This window comes from Chelmon rostratus, chromosome 10, assembly GCF_017976325.1.
Source record: "Chelmon rostratus isolate fCheRos1 chromosome 10, fCheRos1.pri, whole genome shotgun sequence".
Taxonomy (NCBI): domain Eukaryota; kingdom Metazoa; phylum Chordata; class Actinopteri; order Chaetodontiformes; family Chaetodontidae; genus Chelmon; species Chelmon rostratus.
This window is the reverse complement of record NC_055667.1, coordinates 14,260,127-14,279,909: the sequence shown is the minus strand read 5'-3', so window position 1 is coordinate 14,279,909 and position 19,783 is coordinate 14,260,127. Positions and strand designations below refer to the sequence as shown.

The 19,783-nt window shown below is 44.2% G+C and overlaps 1 protein-coding gene and 1 long non-coding RNA gene across 5 annotated transcripts in view; one reads left to right on the top strand and one right to left on the bottom strand.

Moving 5' to 3' along the window:
• Nucleotides 1-19,783, top strand: part of arhgef25a (Rho guanine nucleotide exchange factor (GEF) 25a) — a 43,108-nt gene that overhangs the window by 2,109 nt on the left and 21,216 nt on the right. The window contains exon 1 of one of the 4 annotated variants that reach the window (XM_041945421.1): nucleotides 8,016-8,738. The exons of the other annotated variants lie outside the window; for them this stretch is intronic. Coding sequence (XP_041801355.1) covers nucleotides 8,633-8,738 — 106 coding nt within the window. The 5' untranslated portion in view covers nucleotides 8,016-8,632. Of the gene's footprint in view, nucleotides 1-8,015; nucleotides 8,739-19,783 lie in introns of those variants that run through there. 4 annotated transcript variants of the gene reach the window in all.
• On the bottom strand, nucleotides 634-8,070 carry LOC121612503. The gene is made up of 3 exons (XR_006007152.1): nucleotides 7,935-8,070; nucleotides 4,374-4,617; nucleotides 634-3,503 (listed from the first exon to the last, which is right to left on the bottom strand). It is a non-coding gene; the product is annotated as an uncharacterized LOC121612503 (long non-coding RNA).

Genomic DNA, 19,783 nt, shown 5'->3' with positions numbered 1-19,783 from the left:
CTCTGTTAGCACTGATAGCAGAAAATTGCTTAGTTGTAATGTACCATGCATAAGTTCGTGAGAGGGAGGGAGAGAGAGAGAGAGTACTTGTGTGTATGTGTATACACATGCAACACTTTCCAGATGGGGCAAGAAAACATGCCTCCCTTCCCTTTCTGCCCCAACACTGTTGGTTGCACTTATTCTCATTTTGCTGTGAAAGGGTTGCGTGCATTGCCATTTTCCTTGAGTGGAATGAAACAAAAGGAGCTTTGTAACTGGATATGGGTTTGGGTTAGAAGGAGCGTGTGTATTCATGGGGGGGGGGGCTCAGAAGAGGGAGTAAAGAAATGCATTATTCAAGGCCATGCAGAGGGCTGATGACCAAAATGGAGATTGTTTATTCCAGTTCTAGACAAGCTCCCTTGCTCAGTTGTTTTTGTATCGCCCAATTTCCTCCGGATGGGAAATTGGATGGAAAATCAATGAAACACAAGACAGAAAAACATCTGAACCACAACAACAAGATACAGACGTTGTCGTAACCCAGAGTAGGGCTGGACAACAAGTAATAATATGGTCTCCATATTAATTGAACCATGACAAAATTCCTATAATGAAATATCAAGGTCCTTTTTTTTATTTTCTAAGCGAACAAATGTGATGTGAGGGGAATAAATCGTAAATACTTCAGTGACTTTTCTGTAGCTTTTCAAAATAACCATTTTTCTACAAGAGTTACTTTTTCACATGCAATTCAATACAAACATTTTTAGTAAACATCACAATGCATCAATATCAGCCATCGATAATTATTGCAATGTTATTTTATCTGTACACTGTGCCATTAATATTCTATGTGTGCCGTTATGTTTTATGCTTTAAACATTTCTAAACAAACGCTTTGCATGTAATGAATTTTGTTTCTGCCTAACACACACAGTCAGTCTTCAAACATGCAGATCAGCAGACATGTGATTACATTTAGCCATGGTTTGACTGGCAGAGGACATGGTGGTGTTTCCATCTCTTGCTGTGTCAGTGGATGAGAGGGGAAAAGAGGAGAGGCCCCGGCCCTCTTTAAAGACGTGCTTCACGGGTCCATAAGTGCCATCTGTTAAATGTTAGGAACAAGATACCTGCTAGTGGCTTCCCTGTAATCACAGGACAGTGCCAACCTCCACCAATTCAGATCCATTTCTCAGTTACTTTGCTCTCCACCCTGCTTATTGTTAGTGCTTCTTACTACAGTTTGACTTTTCCAGCCTCTATGCATCTCTTCTTTTATCCTTCCTCAAAGCAATGTCTTTTAAACCGAGTTTACACCAAGCACACAGAGCCGCTGATCGTATTTCTCTCAGATCTCATCAGTTTTTTCTCTCTGTCTCTTGGCTCCTCAGACCCTGAGCCATATAACAGCCATTCCCCAGAAAATGTGTGTGTACACTACAGTGTGTGTTTCGTAACAATGATCAGTGGCGTTGTGTGTCAACACGTTTGTCTTTTTCAAGGTAAAATGCATGTAGCCACATCAACAGAACAGCAGCATAAATAATCGTGTTGCATTCGAACCACAGCTGCATGCACACACACACACACACACGCACACACACACAGACACACACACACACACACGCACACACGCACACACACACACACACAGACACAATGCATGTCTCTGTTTAACTTTCAGTGTTGAAAAAGTTATGCCAATGAATTGGCAAAATGTTATTTATAGGAAACATAATATTTCGTTAGACCTACAGAAAAAATGATGAACATTTATGGGAACATAATATGACGAACACTTACATAATCGTCCCTGTACCACAAATTCTTCACAGTCAACGCACAAGAATCTTTTCTGTTCTTTCAATTTTCACAATTTCTACTAAGACATCCCTGAATGAATGGATTCTCAATTTGAATTACTTGAGATCAAAACAGGAAAAAAGACCCTTTTTAAAACACAGTTATGTTTCAAAGGCCTGTTTATCCAGTGTGGTGCTCAGCACCTCACTGGAGTACAAATTAAATCACCATATTTTGAGGTGGATGTCAGGTAAACTATGTAGAAAATACATGCCCTTGTCCATATCGGGTTTTGTGAGAGGCTGGGAGAGCATGCCATCCAAGATGAAGTGCTGATCCCAGAGGACCCTGGGCCTGAACTATGTGTGTGTGACCTTAAATGGGCAGAGATCAACCTGATGTTGCATGATATTGTGTTGTGAGGGCCAGAAATTATACAGCATTACCTCACACAGGTGGATGGTGTAATTTTGTGTGTGTGTGTGTGTGTGTGTGTGTGTGTGTGTGTGTGTGTGTTTATTTACAGAATTTTAATATCTACCGTATCATCTGTTGTAATGCAGAAGAGGTGTACTGTGTCAGATGACTTCATATGTTCTGAATCAGAAAACTTAATTAGCATAATTAGCTACATTCTAGCAAATGTTTCCTATGTGCATGAAGGCCAGTAAATTGCTAGACATAACCATGCCGTCATACAGTTGCTATAAATATTTGAAAAGCTGTGTTCCTGTGTGATGTCAAGATGGCTTGATATTCCATATTTGTTTTGCAGTATACTGCTGAAGTTGTTGTGAGCATCGGAAAAAGAACAGTTCTGATGCTGTTATTTGCACCTTTGACCTAAGATCAGACCCTTCTTCTTGTTAATGAATGTGCAAATTCTTCTTACGGCATTGATTTAATTTGCCTTGAATTGGCATTGGTGTTCAAGTTCCAAAGCTTGTGGTTGAGCCGGTAATTTTTTTGGCTACTTGGGGACAGTGGAAACAAGTCCTGAACACGACATCAACATCATTTTAAGTTTATATGGCGAAGCAGTCTGCAAAGAATTGCTTATTTACACATCCAGCAGTTACTGTGCAACATTATCATTCATTTTGAGTCATGTCTGTGGCCACCTGGTGAATGTAAGTCCAGTATTCACTCTCATTTTAGCTCATTTTGTGGTCTCTAGCAACTCTTGAGGGCAACATATGGCCTTCGCCTATATTCACCAGCTAGTTGCTTACTGTGTCTTCCTGCTGCTATGAGAGTGGTGAGAGTGAATTAATACAGTAGGGTTGCTGACTGGACAGTTAAATGAGGAGCTGAAACTTGTTCTAAAACACCTAAAGCTGAGGGGAGCTGCAGTTTCTGGTGATAGTTCTCTGCAGGTTCAACACTGTTTTCAAATTGTCATTTGATATATTCTTCTCAGAAAAATATTGATTATAGCCATTTGGATCAGAAGTCTTTCCTTTGTGGTGAAAGAACTCCACCTTTATCTCCCCCAAAACCCTGAAACATGTGGCTCATGTCCTCTTACATGGATAATTAGGGTCAAAAAGTATTTAATGTGTGTATTTATGTAGACTTAAATTGCAAAAGTTAATGTTGTGTTTGAGCGAAGTGGGTCAGGCATTGCTAGCTGGAAGGCTTAGGTCAGGCAGGTCAGGCACCTCACAGGCCGCTGCTCCACAGCACAGCTGGCATTTAGACCACAGACTGACCTGGAAGGAAAAGAGGCAGATGGAGACACTGTGTTACATGCACGTGTGCACAGACATGTATCCACACACATTAATGTACTAATGCACTCCCAAATGTCCCATGTGTATTTACAATAAAAACAGGAATACTGATCTGCAGTTTTAGTTTATATATTAGGATTAGCAGCAAACTGTATTTCAATGTTGTAAAAACTCTCTAAATCTCTTGTTCAAACAGAAAATCTCTTTCCCTTGACAGTAAAACTCCTGCTCTCAATAATTGTTAAACAAAAATAAAGCAGTAGTCTCTCTCCTTTCGTGGTCCCTGGATTTGCTTTTGTTTAATTAACATTTTCTCCTTTGGGTGGCGTTTTAGCTCAGGCTTAAACCTTGGACACAGTCAGCAGCTGTCCCAGAGTCCTGGTGCAAGCATTCTGTCTCTAGAGCAAGGTTCACAGACCAGTTCCAGGGCGACGAGGAGAGGGAGCGAGGCTGTGGGTCAGGTAGAGGAGGAAAACTCTGACAAGCTCCCGTTGAAGTACTATCACTGTGGTTTGCTTCAAAAAGAGGAGCTTGATGGGGAAAGGCTGGTAAGGAGAAAGTGTTTGTTCAAATGTGTGTGTGTACAAAGTGTGTCTCTGGGTGTGTGCTCGGAATTGTGGGTGGTACGTGTGGTATTGTGGATGTTTTGAGAAACAAGTCTGCATGGGTGGTGCGCCTCCCCTCTGTGCAGTGCAGAGCTCCTGCTGCCTGAGAGCTGCCTGTATGCTGATGTGTAACAGTGGGAGGTGTGGCACTAGTGGTGAAGTGAACACACAAACACACACACACACACACACACACACACACACACACACACACACACGCACACACACACACAGAGCAGCTCACCTGTCTGTCTCCCTGCCGTATGCTAGCAGTGTAGTTTAGTCTAACTGGAGAAAAACAGCAGCTCTCTGCAGACCAGCAGGACACAAGAGAGCAAGACAGTTACTCTGCGACTTCTGCTCCACGATGGGACCTCAGCCAAATCCAAAAACCTCCCCCTCACACCGGCTTGTCCAGAATGCCAGTTTGCCTTAATTGGCGCTCAGCTGAGAGATGAGGGGAGGAAGGAGGCGAGGAGAGAGAGGAGCTAAGGGATAAAAAGCGAGGGAGAGGGAGGAAGGAAAACGAAATCTAAGTGAGCATATTTTGGCAGGATTTCAGCTGGCTGATGGGGTGAGGAGAGGCTAATGTCAGTGGGGGGTTGGGGAACACACTGCGAATAAGCAACTTCATATCTGCTGAACTGAGACTTGCTGTTGCAATTAGTATGCATGCTTATGCCATATGAATTCTGTGCATTTGACTGTTTCTTCTGTAGTTTAAATGTGCATATCCTATACTGTACATTCTGAATGAGGCTACTCCAGCAGGGTGTATTGTGTTTACAGTATCTGTTTACCAAGAATGTCACAACAAAAGAACATTAGGAAATTGTTTGCATTTGCATGAGCTGATTTGCATTCATAACTCATACTCGGGATTACGCTCCTTAATGTGATTGACCGTCTCCTACACAGAGTGGAAAGACGACGCGTTCTCCCTGTTTGGCTGCCTCGGTTCAGACAAAAACACGGATGACAAGCCTTTAAATCCAGCCTGGAGTGAATGTACATGTATAGAGTTTATACACCCTCCGTCGCTGTAGTCAACCACGTCTCGTTCTCCACATCTGCACAAGCATACGTGTGCAGATGAATCATCTTTCGTGTGCTTGTGTGTCTCGTGTGGAGATGGAAGAAACAAGGGAGCGGGGGAGAGAGATAAAAGGAGGGAGATGAATGGGTGTTAATGCACGCCTCACCTCACACCCCCCTTCAAGCCAGGGGAGGAACATTTTTTTGACATTTCTGTTACCATTCAGGGATGTGCACATGTCTCCTGAGCTAGTTTCAGTGTTCATTTATTCAAAGGTTTCATTCCATATTGAGGGAGTGAGACTGTAGGTGTTGACCATCAGGACCGACACACAAAAATAGACAGAAATCAGCATTTGTTCCTCACTGACAGGTTTCATGCTCCAGACCTATTACTGTAGAAAATATCAATGAAAGTGGAGTAAAACAGTTTCCTGCTTTGAAGCAGCTCTGCCAAGTGAGTGAACCAAGCAATCAACCTTACGCAACAAGTACAAATGCCCCCTACTGGGTGCCTTGTAGAAACACACACTGGCATCCTCTAACTTAAGAACACATGAAAAGATTCCCCTGCATTCATTTCATGAATTCTGAATGCATCTCAAGAGCAATGTATTCTCCATTATCCCTCCTTTGTGTAGTCTGTGTTTGTGCAGAGCGATGGCGCAGGCAGCGCTCGATCAATTTATGACGCTTTGCCCTCGGATTCTTGGTGTCTTTCGCTTCATCTCGTTTCTGTTAAACCCGCTGTTCTGCTGTCATGTCCATTGTTTCTCAACCCGCTTTAAACGGTGCTCCTAAGCTTCGACAGCGTTTGGCAGCCATGCCAGCATCAGACGAGTGAAGACATTCAGCAGCGCTGTTCAATATTCCTCTGGTGAATTGCCCCTTCAATCACGGTCGCTTAAAGCATCCATTATAAGCCGAGAAAAAGAGAGATGGATGGAGGCCGGGAGGGGGAGGTGGGAGGATTGTGATCTATCTGCACAGAGTGTTGCATGTGGCAAACCAGCGTGCTGCCTGAACCTCAGAATAGACGACACATCTGTCACTGTGGAGTGTCTCTCTCCAGTGAAGAACTTTCTTCGCATACATGTTCCTGCTTTAGTTTGCCCTCCATATTTGTGAGTGAGGGGAGAAAGACATACAGAGATGGTAAGAGAGTAAAGTCTAATGCAGCTTGTGTGGGTAATGGGTGAGGCAGCCAGGCCTCTCTGTTTGCTCTGACAGTCTCCTGCAGACAGCAGAAACATCCTGACAGCAGTCTGCCACCACCCTGTCACTGTGGAGAGGTGGATCCGGGAGAGACAGGCCTGTCAGCCATTGAAGCACCTGACAATGCACCTCAGGGATGTGCATGCTTGTGTGCGTGCATGCCTGTTGGTTCGGTGTCAGCTGATGCTCAGCCGTCTCGCTTTGACGTCGATGCCCTCATGGAGGAACCTGAGCGGGCGCTGCCACGCCACTTGTCTCTGTTGCAGTAATCAGGTGGTGATTTCCACACAATTGGACTGTATCTTGAGCAAAAGGAGCATGACGTGATGAGTGCCGTGAGATGAGATCACGCACTGAGTCATGACCCAGCAGCTTCAGGCCTGAGAGATGCTGTTTGTTGGTCAGAAAATAATTGGTTGAGTCTCAGATCACCAAGTGTTTCATGACCACGCTATCGTCAACATTTCCTGCCTTTGTCGGTTACCTTGTGAGCTGTTGCCTTGGATAAGCCTGCTGTGCTCAATGAAATGATTTCATCTATAAGGAAGGCTGATGAGTCATAATTTAGTGTTGATTGACTTTAATCAGCTGTGATCTAAAGTGTACATCAAATTATGGTACACACGCTCAGTGTGTATTGCTATGTTGGCTTTTACATCTACCAGGTTCATGTGTGTTTGTGTGTGTGTGTGTGTGTATGTGTGTGCGGGCATTGATACGGCGTGTACGCAGTGTTTCATCTTACGACGCACAACCCCTCCATAAGATATGCACACTTGTGTCTAGTACAAGACACAAACACTCATACATATGCATAATCTGATAATCTGAGCACATACGCACACATGTGTTGCATCACACAAACGCATTATTTCCATAAAGAGTTGAGAAATTAAGAAAGAGCACAGCAGGCATCCGGGTGAAGGGACTGATGAGCGAAATGTTTATGGAGATATGCTTGAGATTTTTCTGTGCTGGTAAACCACCGGCCTCTGTTGTAAGAGTAGGACTACTTGCAGTACTAATGGATTTACAGAATATTTGTATAATCATCATGAAATATTTAAATGGTTCAGGTATGCATGCTGCTTGATTCACCAAAAACAGATATTACCATGTTCTTATTTCATGTATACATTATTTTTAATACACTTTCCAGAAAATGTACTGTGTCATCACACATGATAGTTATTAAGACTTCGCCAGTATGTGCTGCAATGAACTGCCAGGCTTAATGACGAGTGTTATGCACACCCTCCAAAAATGCCAACATGCCATCATTGTGAAATTTGAGCCTGCCTGCTCTCTCCATGGAAACACAAAGAAAAGAAATGCTGGCCCCGTGATCATAAATGAACGCAGAAGTCGGCGCTGGAGCTGTCCCAGCAGAGGAAAGCCCGCTATGATTCAAGACGTGAACGCACACACTCTTAAACTGCCAGAAAGTGAAACACACTTACAGATGGCAACGATGACACGGTTACTGGAAAACACATGACACCTTCAACCCAACATGGCCTCTCCTCTGTAAATAGCATTATGTATCATTACAGACCTGGGTGTGACTATTTCCAGGGTCAGCTCTCAGCCTGGCATTTCACCTGCTCCTGAGCTGGAGAGACAGCAGACGAGCGAGGAAACAGAAGGCAGCGGAGGAAGAAACAGCTGAGAGGAGAGTAACAGAGGACAGGAAGAGAGAAAATTAGGGGAGTGGGAACCTTATCCTGGAATAGCCAGCAACTAGAGCTGCAGACTCCACCCTTCTCACCCCTCCCCTCACTCTCTCTCTCTTTCTCTTTCTCTCTCCCCCTCGCTATCTCTCTCTCTCTCTCCGAAGCAGTCTCCTAGTGTGTCATTTGACCAGGCAGTTCACAGAGGCAGAGAGCTCAGCACCAAAAGGAAAACAGAGGAAAACAGGGAGACAGGGGGAAGGCGGCAGGCTCAGTATAACGATAAGCTTGCTGGAATGTTTCCTTGGCTGTTCAGCACCAGCAGAAAACCCCTGTGAGTGTGGATTTCTTCTTGGCTGCTGCTCTTTTGCGTGGACTCTTTTCCCCTCTTCTCAGTCTGGATGTGTGGGCTTTGAGTCAGTCTGCGGTCAACCGAGGAGGGAGGATCAACTGACACCTTTTTGGGGGATTTACACTTCGAGGAGTAAAACCTCTGTGTCTTGTGTGAGGGGGAGGCTCGAGAGAGACAGAGGGGTGGGGAGGAAGAGAGAGAGATGCCCACCTCTGCTCATGGTTCAACAGCATGAAAGGGGGCCACCATCACCATCGCCACCACCGAGGCTGTGGCTGCCAACACTTGTTCCGTAAAGTCCTGGCCAAGTGTGGCTGCTGCTATGCCCGAGTCAGAGGTCAGTGTTGCACACTTACACACACTTACGCACACACACATCACATGCAGAAAATTCATTGAGTCTTTAGCCCCGACATTGGTGCTGTACTTTAAAACTGCTTTTGAGAGTCTGTAGAACTGAAGCGACAACCCCCCCTCCTCACTTAATCCCTCTACATTCGCTCGCTCCTCTTCTCCTCCACATTTTCTCGGATGTCCACCCACCTCTCCCTTATCTCTCCTTCCATTCCTGCGAGCGTATGCTAATGGTTTCAGTGTAAGCCTCAATCCTCTCGCCTGCTCTCTCCGCCTCCGGCGAGAGCAACAGATGTGTGTCACATACACATCAGAGTGGGCGCAAACAAAAAAGAGTCCTTGCTATAGGTGACTCCGGAAAAAGGACATGCATCACACGCTCTTCCATTTAAAATAGAGAAGGAGTGTGTGTGTGTGTGAGATTTGGAAAGTGTCTCATCATGATGAGTGTGTGTCAGTTGGATATTTGCAGCACGTGGATGGATGAAACACACAGGGGGGACAGCGCCACACTGAAACGTTCCTCTAGCCCAAACAGTGAGAGCTGAACAAAACAACAGTAATCTCCCCCTCCTCTCTCTCTCTCTCTCTCTCTCCCTCTCCCTCTCTCTGTGAGTGTCTCTCACCCTCCAACTCTTCTGTTTGTTGTAATGAAGTGCAGCAGGAGTCACAGCGGTCCATTAGAACAGTGTGGTTGAGTAAAAGCAGCGGGTGGCACGATATGTAATAACAACAAGGCTGGCGAGTGCACACCGTTGTCCACTTTTAGGGCTTTAACAAAACTCTGGACTTCGCTGTAACACCTAGCTGAGAGCCTGAACCTCTCTCTCTTCCCCCTTTCTCTCTCTCTGCCGGTCGGTTGCTTTCCTCTCTGTCCCCGTCGCTGCCCTGTGCACACACGTGACCTCTGTCACTGTGGCTTGGAGGCAAAGTTAAAACAACAACAGAGTCTTATGGCGCTATATGAATTAACGCCACAGTGCCATGCTGCATGTTTGTGCCCGTTTACAAGCCTACATCAAAGGGATAAACAGTGGACCTACCCGCTGAGGCTCTGTACATGGGGGGCTCATGAAGTAGGCTTTCATATTACTGGCCGGTATGGTTGGATACAAACCTCAGATTCCTTCGGTTTAATCTCTTATGTAATGGATATTCTCCTTTTCCATAGCCTGCAGCTCCCCTCTGCACCTCCACCATGTTATCATAGCAAATGCGTGCACGCTTAGATCATAATTTATTAACGTGTGGTGGATTGGAAGAATGAAACATTTCAGGCTATTAAAAGAAATCTCAATAAATACATGCAGTGAACGCGTTATTCCAACAATCCAGCAGTCTTGGATTTCTTTGAACAGCCTGTAGTGAATCAAGAGGCTGTTTTAGGTCCAAGATGAGACGTTTGATGTTTTACAGTAAGAAGCAGAAAACCTCTTGATCTCACTTTACAATCTGAGCAGGAGAGAAATGAGTGCTCTACCCCCTCTGGGAAGCCACATTATAAAGCTACAGTAGTCTCTTAGAGCAACTTAACTATTAATGTGAAGCTGTGCGCTCTATAAAACCCACTCACAGAGCATGTGATGTATATTTCTGCGTTGCTGCCTCTGGTTTGGTCCCACTAGCATGTTGAGGAGCTCCCACGAAGTCCTCCCAATTCATTTATAACCAGTTTCTATAATTAACATGATGTCAGGGGAAAGCGTCAGCTGCGGTGGACTTTTTTTTAATAGCACTTCCTATTTCTCTCCCCTTTATATCATATCTCTTTACAGCCCTGTCCCTTCTCTGGCATTTTATGTGATACGTTTGACTTTTCAGACTCATTTTCTGCCTCCGGGAAGTTGTCCAATGGGAGCACGAGCTACACTGACACTCATGACTCCTTAGCTTCTGTTGTGGTGTTTAAAGGAACAACACTGACAATGCAGGTCTGAGTTCAGCAGCCAAGCTCCTCAGCACTTCTGGCAGCCTCAAGACAATATTCTTACAGGTCAAACATGTCGCAATGTTTGACTGGAGAAGGAGTTTTTTTTTTTTTTTTTTTTAGAAAACACCAGCTGAAGGCGTGATTGCTTTCTCTAAACTGAGATTATCAGGGTCAAAATACAGAATGATGGCTTGGTGTGAACGGCCAGATTTCTGATACAAACAGCAGAGAATTTCCTCTTTATAGTCGTTTTTATCTCAGCGATAGGCTGCCTGCATCTGACACTGTTCACTGATTCTAAAAAAGCCACTCCACTGACGAAAGAGGAAATTATAGTGCGCTGCATGATTCATTCCCTACTTAAGTGTAATAACACTTACTTGTAAGCCGGACGATGACACACAGTGCAGTATGCCATTATGTCACACCATATGTGTGCCCGGCGTATGGCTTCATTCACACTCTCACTCAGATCAACACGCTCACATGAAGCAATCAGTGAATAAACTTTCAGCTGCTGTCACTCAGACTAAATGCCCAAGATGGTCTTAAGTCCTGCTTCTAACCTGTTAAGTTTTATGCAGAAAGGGGGCTGCACTGCGCCGACCTCCTAACACTTTCCCACAACACATTTTTTTCCCACTTCTTAATCAATGCGTAATGCAGGAACACAAGCAGCCGAGTCCTTAACTAAGCATGATAATGTGCGAATGTGTGTCGGGGTGTTGTTTGTTGCTGCAAGGTGTGTGTTGCAGGTTTATTACAGGAATCACAAGCGCTAGAAGGCATGAAAAATCGAGTAACAGGAAACACATGACAATTTATGAACCACAGTGCAGGGGGAGGGGAGAGGTGGGATTATTGATCGCGGCAGCGTGATGGAGAAGCTCAGAGAGATGGACAGGTGGAGGGATGGATATGATGAAAGAGAAAAGCATGTATCGTTTTAGCCTTGATACCAGCGCTCCTCTGCATGGCACATTATCAGACTGGCTGCCAGAGGGCCTTTAGCGAGGGCTGCTTCCCAGCAAACACTGTCGACAAACCATTTAAAAATAGATGGTGTTCCATTGTTTGATATCGTCCTCAGTCGATTGCCTCCATAGGGCCAGAGGCAGGACAACCTGTGGATTCCCCAAATCACATCTGGTAGGAGGGATGCATGTTGGGAAACATTTTTAATGTGCGCAAGAGAGGTGGAATAAAGTGAGCATCATTTCAAAGCGCTCAGTAAAGCGCAGCATAAATGTGTGTGTTCGCTCCTTTTTCAGGGATCAAATAGCTTTCAAACAAAGGAAGGAATTCACAGAAAAAGCCTGTACAGACTCCCAGTGGTGACACTGACAACGTTTTTCTTATACATATATGGTAATGTTAAACATGATATATGCTACTGCATTGTAAGCCAACAAAATCATTTCTACATATCGTCGTTACTGCAGCACAGCCTCCCACACACCTAGTGGTATTTGGGATGCACTCTGAGGTAAATCTGACACACATAAATGCTGCCAGGGAGACAGAGGAAACAAAGGAAAGATAAGGATGGGATCATGGAGTTAAGAACACGCTGAAACCAGGCACATAGTCAGGCCATATGGAAATAGGTATATGTTGAGTACAAACCTCTTTTTGCCAAGTTTGCTTCAGATTTTCCTTTTCAAGATGCCTTTACGGCCGTGTTAAAATATGCTCAGTATTTCTATGTCTAAAAGTGCTAAACCCCACATATCTGAATGTGTCATAGAAAATATATTTAAAATGTCTTTTCAACATCTTTAAGGAAAAATATGAAATAGAACATAATGCGCTTCTGAAATGCATTGGCAATTGGTTTGGCATACAGTTGTAGCAGTTTTAAAATGCATTTGAAAGACATTAAGGAAGAACAAATACACTGATAGAGAGAGATTGGAAATGCATTACAATACAAAACATTGATCAAAACATACTTCGGTTCCAAAAAAGTTGAGACGCTGTATAACATAAATAAAAACAGAAAGCAGTAATTTGCACTCTGCATGGTTTTCCGAAAGGTTGCAGAGTCCATCTAGTAATATTCTTTATACAATCAAGATACTGTCACCTGTTACCAATAAACCTGTTTACCTGTGGAGTGTTCCAAACAGGTGTTTTGGAGCGTTCCACAACCTTCCCAGTCTGTTGTTGCTCCTGTCCCAACGTGATTGAAACCTGTTGCTGCATCAAATTCAGAATAAGCAGATATTTACGAATATGAAGTTGATTAAAGTTGATTAAAATATTTTGTCTGTTTCCTCTTGAGTTTATGCCAAAAAAGGATTAGCAAATCATCACATCCTGCTTTATTTATTTTTTGCACAGCATTCCAACATTTGTAGAATCAGGGTTATATAAAGTTACACACATTGTATTTTTTTTAATACAAACTGGATATATGTGTATATTTCCTTCCACATGGGCGAGTTTCCTAGAGAATAATCATAAGGGGAAATAAAAAGCTGCAGTTTTTGGGTCAAGCTTTACAAGAAAGCTCTCATCGAAAGCATTGTTTCCCTGTCTCTCTCTCTCTCTCTCTCTCTCTCTCTCTCTCTCACGCACACACACACGCACACACAGGCATCTTCAGTAATTTTGCTGTGTGTTTTTCTGCACACGGCTCTGACCCACTCTGTTCCCCCATTGAGGCACAAAGCAGCTTTAGCTGTGCCTGGGAGTTGTGCCTGGTTTATGCTGCAGTCGCACCAGCAGCACAGCAACTAAAACAACTTCTCCATCTGTGGACCCAAAATATCCATCTCCTCTTCCACAGCTATCTCTTTCTCTCTGCTCCTATCGCTTTCTTTCTTTCTCTTATCTTCCTCTTCCTTGATGTTCCTCTAAAGACGGAGCAAGGCTACGTGCCGCCTTGTGCGTGCACTGTGCATCCATACGTGTTCCCTGTGCATCTGTGAGTGTGTTTGTGTGTGAGTGTTGACTCATGCATGCAATGAGTTAGGACAAGGATCCCCCCCAGCAATGACACACACACACACACACACTCACACACACACACACGCACATGCACACGCACACGCACACGCACACACACACACACTCACAACATATTTACATGGTTGAATGTCAGAGAGAGGGGGAGAACAGAGAGACACATAACACAGAAAAACATAGAACTGAAGATCTACAGTAGATAGAACTATAGCTACTACTACTACTACTACTACGACTACTACACACACACACACACAAACACATACACAGTATAGAGTTCATTATCACCGCCTGGCGTGAGCCTGGAGGGGATGATGCATTTGGTCATGTGTGTGTGTATGTGTCCGCGGTTTATCTCACACACTACAAGACCCAGCAGCCTATTTTTTTATTGGTGCATATTTATGACTGTATGCTGAAGGACCTCTTGTGGTTGCAGTGATTCACAGTTTTGCCACCATTGCCTGCTGGCTCCTCACTCCAGTTAACCGGCTGGTAGGGCGACAAGTGATCAGCAGCTGCTTCAGTTTGGAATCTTTTTTCCATTAGGGGCAACAGATGTACATGGCCACGTTAGCGTTGGCAGATTCCTTTGTTGGCATTTTCTCTTTGAAAGTGACGCTTTACATCGCTGGCCCCAGCCTCCGACATACTGCATAACTATAAGTGAACTACACAAACACTGTATATACAAGTCACTGTCAAATTAACAGAAACATCTGCAATATATGCTACATTTGCTAATTCTTTTTCCCTGAAACTAATTGTTGTTGATAATATGCAAGAGCTGCTGTGACGTTGTATTAAGCTTAAGCCCGTTCAGCTTCGACAAACGGCTGATTTGCTGCGTTTTCCAAACAATTTAAAATAGAACTCTTGATTACTGCAGGAAAATGATTTTCGTCGACTCCCCCTCCTTCTCAGACTAGTCAGAGCGTGTGATGAGTTCCATCCCCTGGAGGTGGTAGGGTTCAGTGTCTTGCTCGAGAGCACTTCAGCAGTGTGCTCGTTTCCAGACGCAGCAGCTCGATCCCCAGGTTTCCCTCCGCTAACCTGTGACCCCAGGACCCGTGAATAATTCTCCTAACAATCCGAGTGTTCTCTCGATGGAAAGCAGCCCCACTGGCAAACGTGAGGGAAATTCGCCGTGACAGAACAGCGTGTCTTTTTATGTCTCAGATGGAAAAGCATCTTTGTCATCGGCTTATAAGGCAGACCTCAGACATTATGGAAAAAGCAACAAAAATAGCTGAAATTGAAGGTATGCTGCTGGACTGCTGCGGCCCAGCCTTGCATTTGGCAGTTTGAGATATTTTTAAACTTTGCACCGCAGCCCACCCTCCGCCCCGTCATCTCCTCTTTGCCCTCCCACCCAGCCCCCTGCCTCCTCTCTGCTGTGCAACCGATCTCCTCCATATTGTTTCTCTCTAGCACATGCAACAGAGAAAAGGACAGAGAGAGGGAGATAGATAGATAGAGAGAGAAAGAGAGCAATGGAGTTAGAGAAAGGACGAGGAGTCTTGTAACAACCCAGCGCTCCCAGTTCCCCATCTGGAAGATGAAAACATCTGAATTTTGGGCTGAATGTTGCATGATTGGCCGGCTTGGAATGTGAACACCAAGTGGAGCATTAAGATCATTCCTGGGGCATACTCATTTTTTCTCCCCTCCTCTTCCTCTCTCCCAGCTTTCTCCCTCTCTCAGACCAGGCAGCATACAGCCAGTCAGACGGCTATTAATTATGTCTTCTCCCCTTTTCACCATTTTCACCATCTCCCTCTTTCACAGTTTATTATCTGTTCCTTTTTGCTCGGCTAAACGTTCTTCCCCTGACACATTTCCAGAGCTCCCATGCACTTCTCCTCCTCTTTCTCCCACTCTCCTCCTCTCGCTTCTTCCTCTTCCACGGGGCTCTGTTTGTAAACGTGCAGAAGAGAAGAATGAGGGAACAAATTATGAAACACAGGAGTGCATTCCATACCTTGTTTAGAAAGAATTCTCCTACAGTGCAGAGCGGGAGAGGAGCCACTTCCCCCCGCAAGTCTACCCCCACTTTCAGCCCATATGGGTCTTTTTATGTCTGCAGTCTTGAGGGGTGTCTGTGACATTTGCTCTCACCACACTAAAACTCGGTTACAACCCTTACAGTGTTCTTAACCACTCATTCTTTCGCTCTATCACATCTCTATCTGGACAGTGGAAAAAAGACGTGTTCCCCTTCTACATCTTCTCATCTAGCAGGATTTGGAACGTGCCTGAGCAACAGGTTGAGTGCATGGACTACTTCATTGTCCCCTCAGGCTGACAGGGCAGAGAAGTGCTCTGATTGTGGCTCCCATCCTCTGGACTGCTCCCCAGAGGTTACTTGATAGAGGCCGCGCTGAGAAACTTTCCAAAACAGTGCACAAAGCAAAGCAAACAATGGAAAGTGTCAATACTGAGAGCGACTTGGTGTTGTGATGAAGAAGTGGGCTTGAGCTTTGACTACGATTCAGATGAGCTGAGCATGCTCACCCTGTTTACCGACCATGAGAACAACTGCCTTTTGTGTCTGGGAAAGGTTGCCTTAGTCAAATTTACAGTTCAAACAGTGCATACAAGAGGCCAACCATTTTGTTAGTGGCATATCTTAAAGGCAGCCCTAAACCCTTTGATTACTGTAAAAGATCAGTCTTTCTCTTCTGTTGACTTCTGACCTGAATTCTCCCTCTTTGTTCATGCTTCTTAGCAGTGTCTACTTATTAGGCATCTTATGTATTCCTAAGTCATGAAATTACACTCCAGCAGAAAACATGTGTCCTGTGGAGGAATGCAAAAAGTTCAAGGAGCTTTTACTGGGAAATTCAGCAGTAAAGGAAGCAAATGATAAAAGAAAACATTTCCAGGATGTCCCTGCAGTCTCAAGTAAACCTTTCCCCTTGTCTTTGCCTGCTCCAAAACATTGTTAGCAAACCAAAATTGAGCTGTTTTCCTCCTCTTTGTCAGCAGACCACATTGATTGTCAGTTGTCAGCAAGCGGCATTGATCGTTACCACAGACACACAGCTCCTCGTTCAGAGATAGCCCGCAGCTAGTCCACGGCGGCTCACACTTAAGGTTTAAAATCCTCTCTTGGTGGCCTGGTGGTTGAGATAACATTCTGTGTCACGGCCATGTAGCAGAAAAACTAAGATGACCATAGATATAATGATTTTAGAGCTAAAAAAGTTACCCCAAGGCCGTATTAGAATGATGTGTTTCTGTGGTAACACTCAAATGATACCTGCTGACAACAAGGAAGGAAACAAAGCTGCAATGAGGGCAGAAGCAGTTTGAGGACTACAGTAAGCCCTGGAAATATTTAGACTTTTTTGTTTCGACCATGCATTTGCAGGGGAACCTGAGCAGCAGGTCTTCCTCTAGCACTCGAACAGATTTTGTGTTTTCATAAGACACCCTCTTAGTAGCCGTATGGAGAGCTCCAAACGCAGGGTTTGATCTGAAACAAACAAAAACTGACAGGTGCAGATGGTTTTCTTGAATTTGGAATTAGCTTTTCAAAAGCATCCTTTGTGCACTCAGCATTGTTTTACAAATGGCCATAAGGCATGAAAACATTTAACGGTGCAAATTATTACAGTTTGCATGTGTGTGTGTGTGTTTGTGTGTGTGTGGCCACAGACAGGCTTGTGTACATTCTTTGGATCCCTGTTAGCTACCACAAAGTTGCCGCTATAGCCTTCTGGGGTCCACACACACCCAAAAAAATAACGACAATAAAACAGAAAGTAACCCTAAATCACAGCATCCGTAAGACAAGAAAATGCAGAATAAACAAAACAAAAAAGTCTGAAATTAAGTGAAATGATGCCACACATGAAATAATCAATAGCAACAACCTATAACGAAATCAAAATTATCACTAACACACAGCACCAAAAACAAACAAACAAACAAACAAACAAAAATAAAATAATGATGAGCAAAAAGATACCAAAACAGCAATAACAAATATCTCTGTGACAGTTGTGGGATTATTTTTTAGTGAGGCTTTAAAGAAAACCTCACATGTGCAACCACAGTTAGTATGTGTGCCCTCATGTGTAGGTTGATTTTCACGTCTTGCCGATGGCTAATCTTTTGTGCGGCTGTCCCTTAGTCTCTCCCCTTCTGGGTTTAGTTGCTATGGCGATTAGAGTCGGGGAGAGCCATGGAAAGGAATGAGAATATGTGTCTGGTAAGACCATCAAGACTGACTGAGAATAACTGCAGCACATCTTTACACCCGCAGGTGAACGCTGTGTGCCTGATCAGCATGAGGGCTACACTTCACTTTCTGCTTCGCTCTGTGGTTTCGGCACCTTTTATGCTTTGCTCAAATGAACAGTATGTTTGAATGTACAGAACACTTGGATGCTAAACACGTGAATTCATATCTGATGCCTTTAGTTATATACAGTAGGCTTGGCTGCTTGCAGTTCAGAGGAGTGACCTTGTATACAGCCAGCGTGAAAAACATCAAGAGCCCAGAGCTGAGAGGACCAGAGCTGTCAGGCAGACTGGGGCCAGGAGGAGAGGCTCCACATCCCCACAGCCCAGCAGGCACCACAGCCCTGTCTCCAGCTCTCTTTGCAGGCCTCCTGACTGGCACTGCCACAGCTGCCATATGGAATCACAATCGCTTTTAATTTGCACTGCGTTTTGTGTGTGTGTGTGTGTGTGTGTGCATGTGCGTGCCAAGATAATCATAGTGATGATCAACAGTACTCAGTGCATGTGAGTGTGCGTGTTTGCTGCCCGCTGCTAAAGAGGCTGAATGGGTAGTGTTGATCATCACTATGATTATCTGGGCACACACACACACACACACACACACACACACACACACACACACACTAAATCAGAGTGCCACGTAGACGCTGCAAGGTCATCTAACTGCTTTGACATCCCACATTTTGCCTACCAAATGCTGTAAAGCGTTTCTCAATGGGCACACACGGTATGAAGCCTTTTTCAGTTTGACAATAATCAACAAATTTATGATGTAATATTATAGATTTAGATAGATTTAGATTTAGATTGTTTGATCCCTGGGGGATTCACAAGATACCAGGCAGTATGTGAAGTAATTCAAATTAGCTTCATCTTTACCAGCTGTACCATTCGAGTGATGTACATGTTACTGCACCAATAATAATAAATGGAAGGGGAAACTTGGGCACATGGAGGAAGCCCAGCAAGCACAGGAAAAACATTCAAACTCCATACAGAAAGGCCCAGACCGGGAATTGAACCAAGTTCAATCCACAGTGCTGCCCATTCTGAAATAGACCTTTCTGCATAATCAGGATTTTTGCTTTTTTTGTATTCTTAGTCTATTTTTCCATTTGGTATTGCTACTTTTATTGAAGTAAAGGGATCTGTGTACATCTGCGCGACGTGATTTAGCCAAGTAGGACATGTTCCTGGCTCAACAACCTACATTGTGCTCCTGGACCAACATTGTGATCAACCAATCACAGCTGCTCCTGTGCTGCTCCTGTGCTTCTTTCAGAATTCCTCTGTGCTTCGTCAGAAGTGAACCAGGTTTTCCAAATTGAAGTTAGCAAAATTTAACAAAATCCTCAGTTAAACAAAATCCTGAACTAATCCTTAAGCACAGAGGAATTCTGAAAGAAGCACAAGAGCAGCACACTGATGATGTCAGAGGGCTGTGATTGGTTGATCCCAATGTTGGTCCAGGAGCACAATGTGGGATGTTGATCCAGGAACATGTCCGACTTGGCTAAACATGTTGTGCGTGTACTTCTTCCACTGCAGCCAATCAGTGAGTTGTTATGAAGTGTGTTGGTTCAGTATCAATCATCTGTTGTACAGCCTACTTGATAGAACATCTGTCCAGGTAAATTAATTCACACGTCTCTGTGACATCACAATGAGTGAAGTAAATGTTCTGTGCCGGGCTACTTGATGAAGGCCTGAACCTGCTGCCTCCGAAAGAAAACAGAAGAATGAACACCTGTGTGTAATTTTCTCATCACTGTATACTTTGGCAGCATAACACGTCCAGATTCATACTGACCTTTTAGTGGCTCCTCTTTGTTCCTGATCATGAGAACTCTGTTTTGACTATGAAAACATTGTTCTGT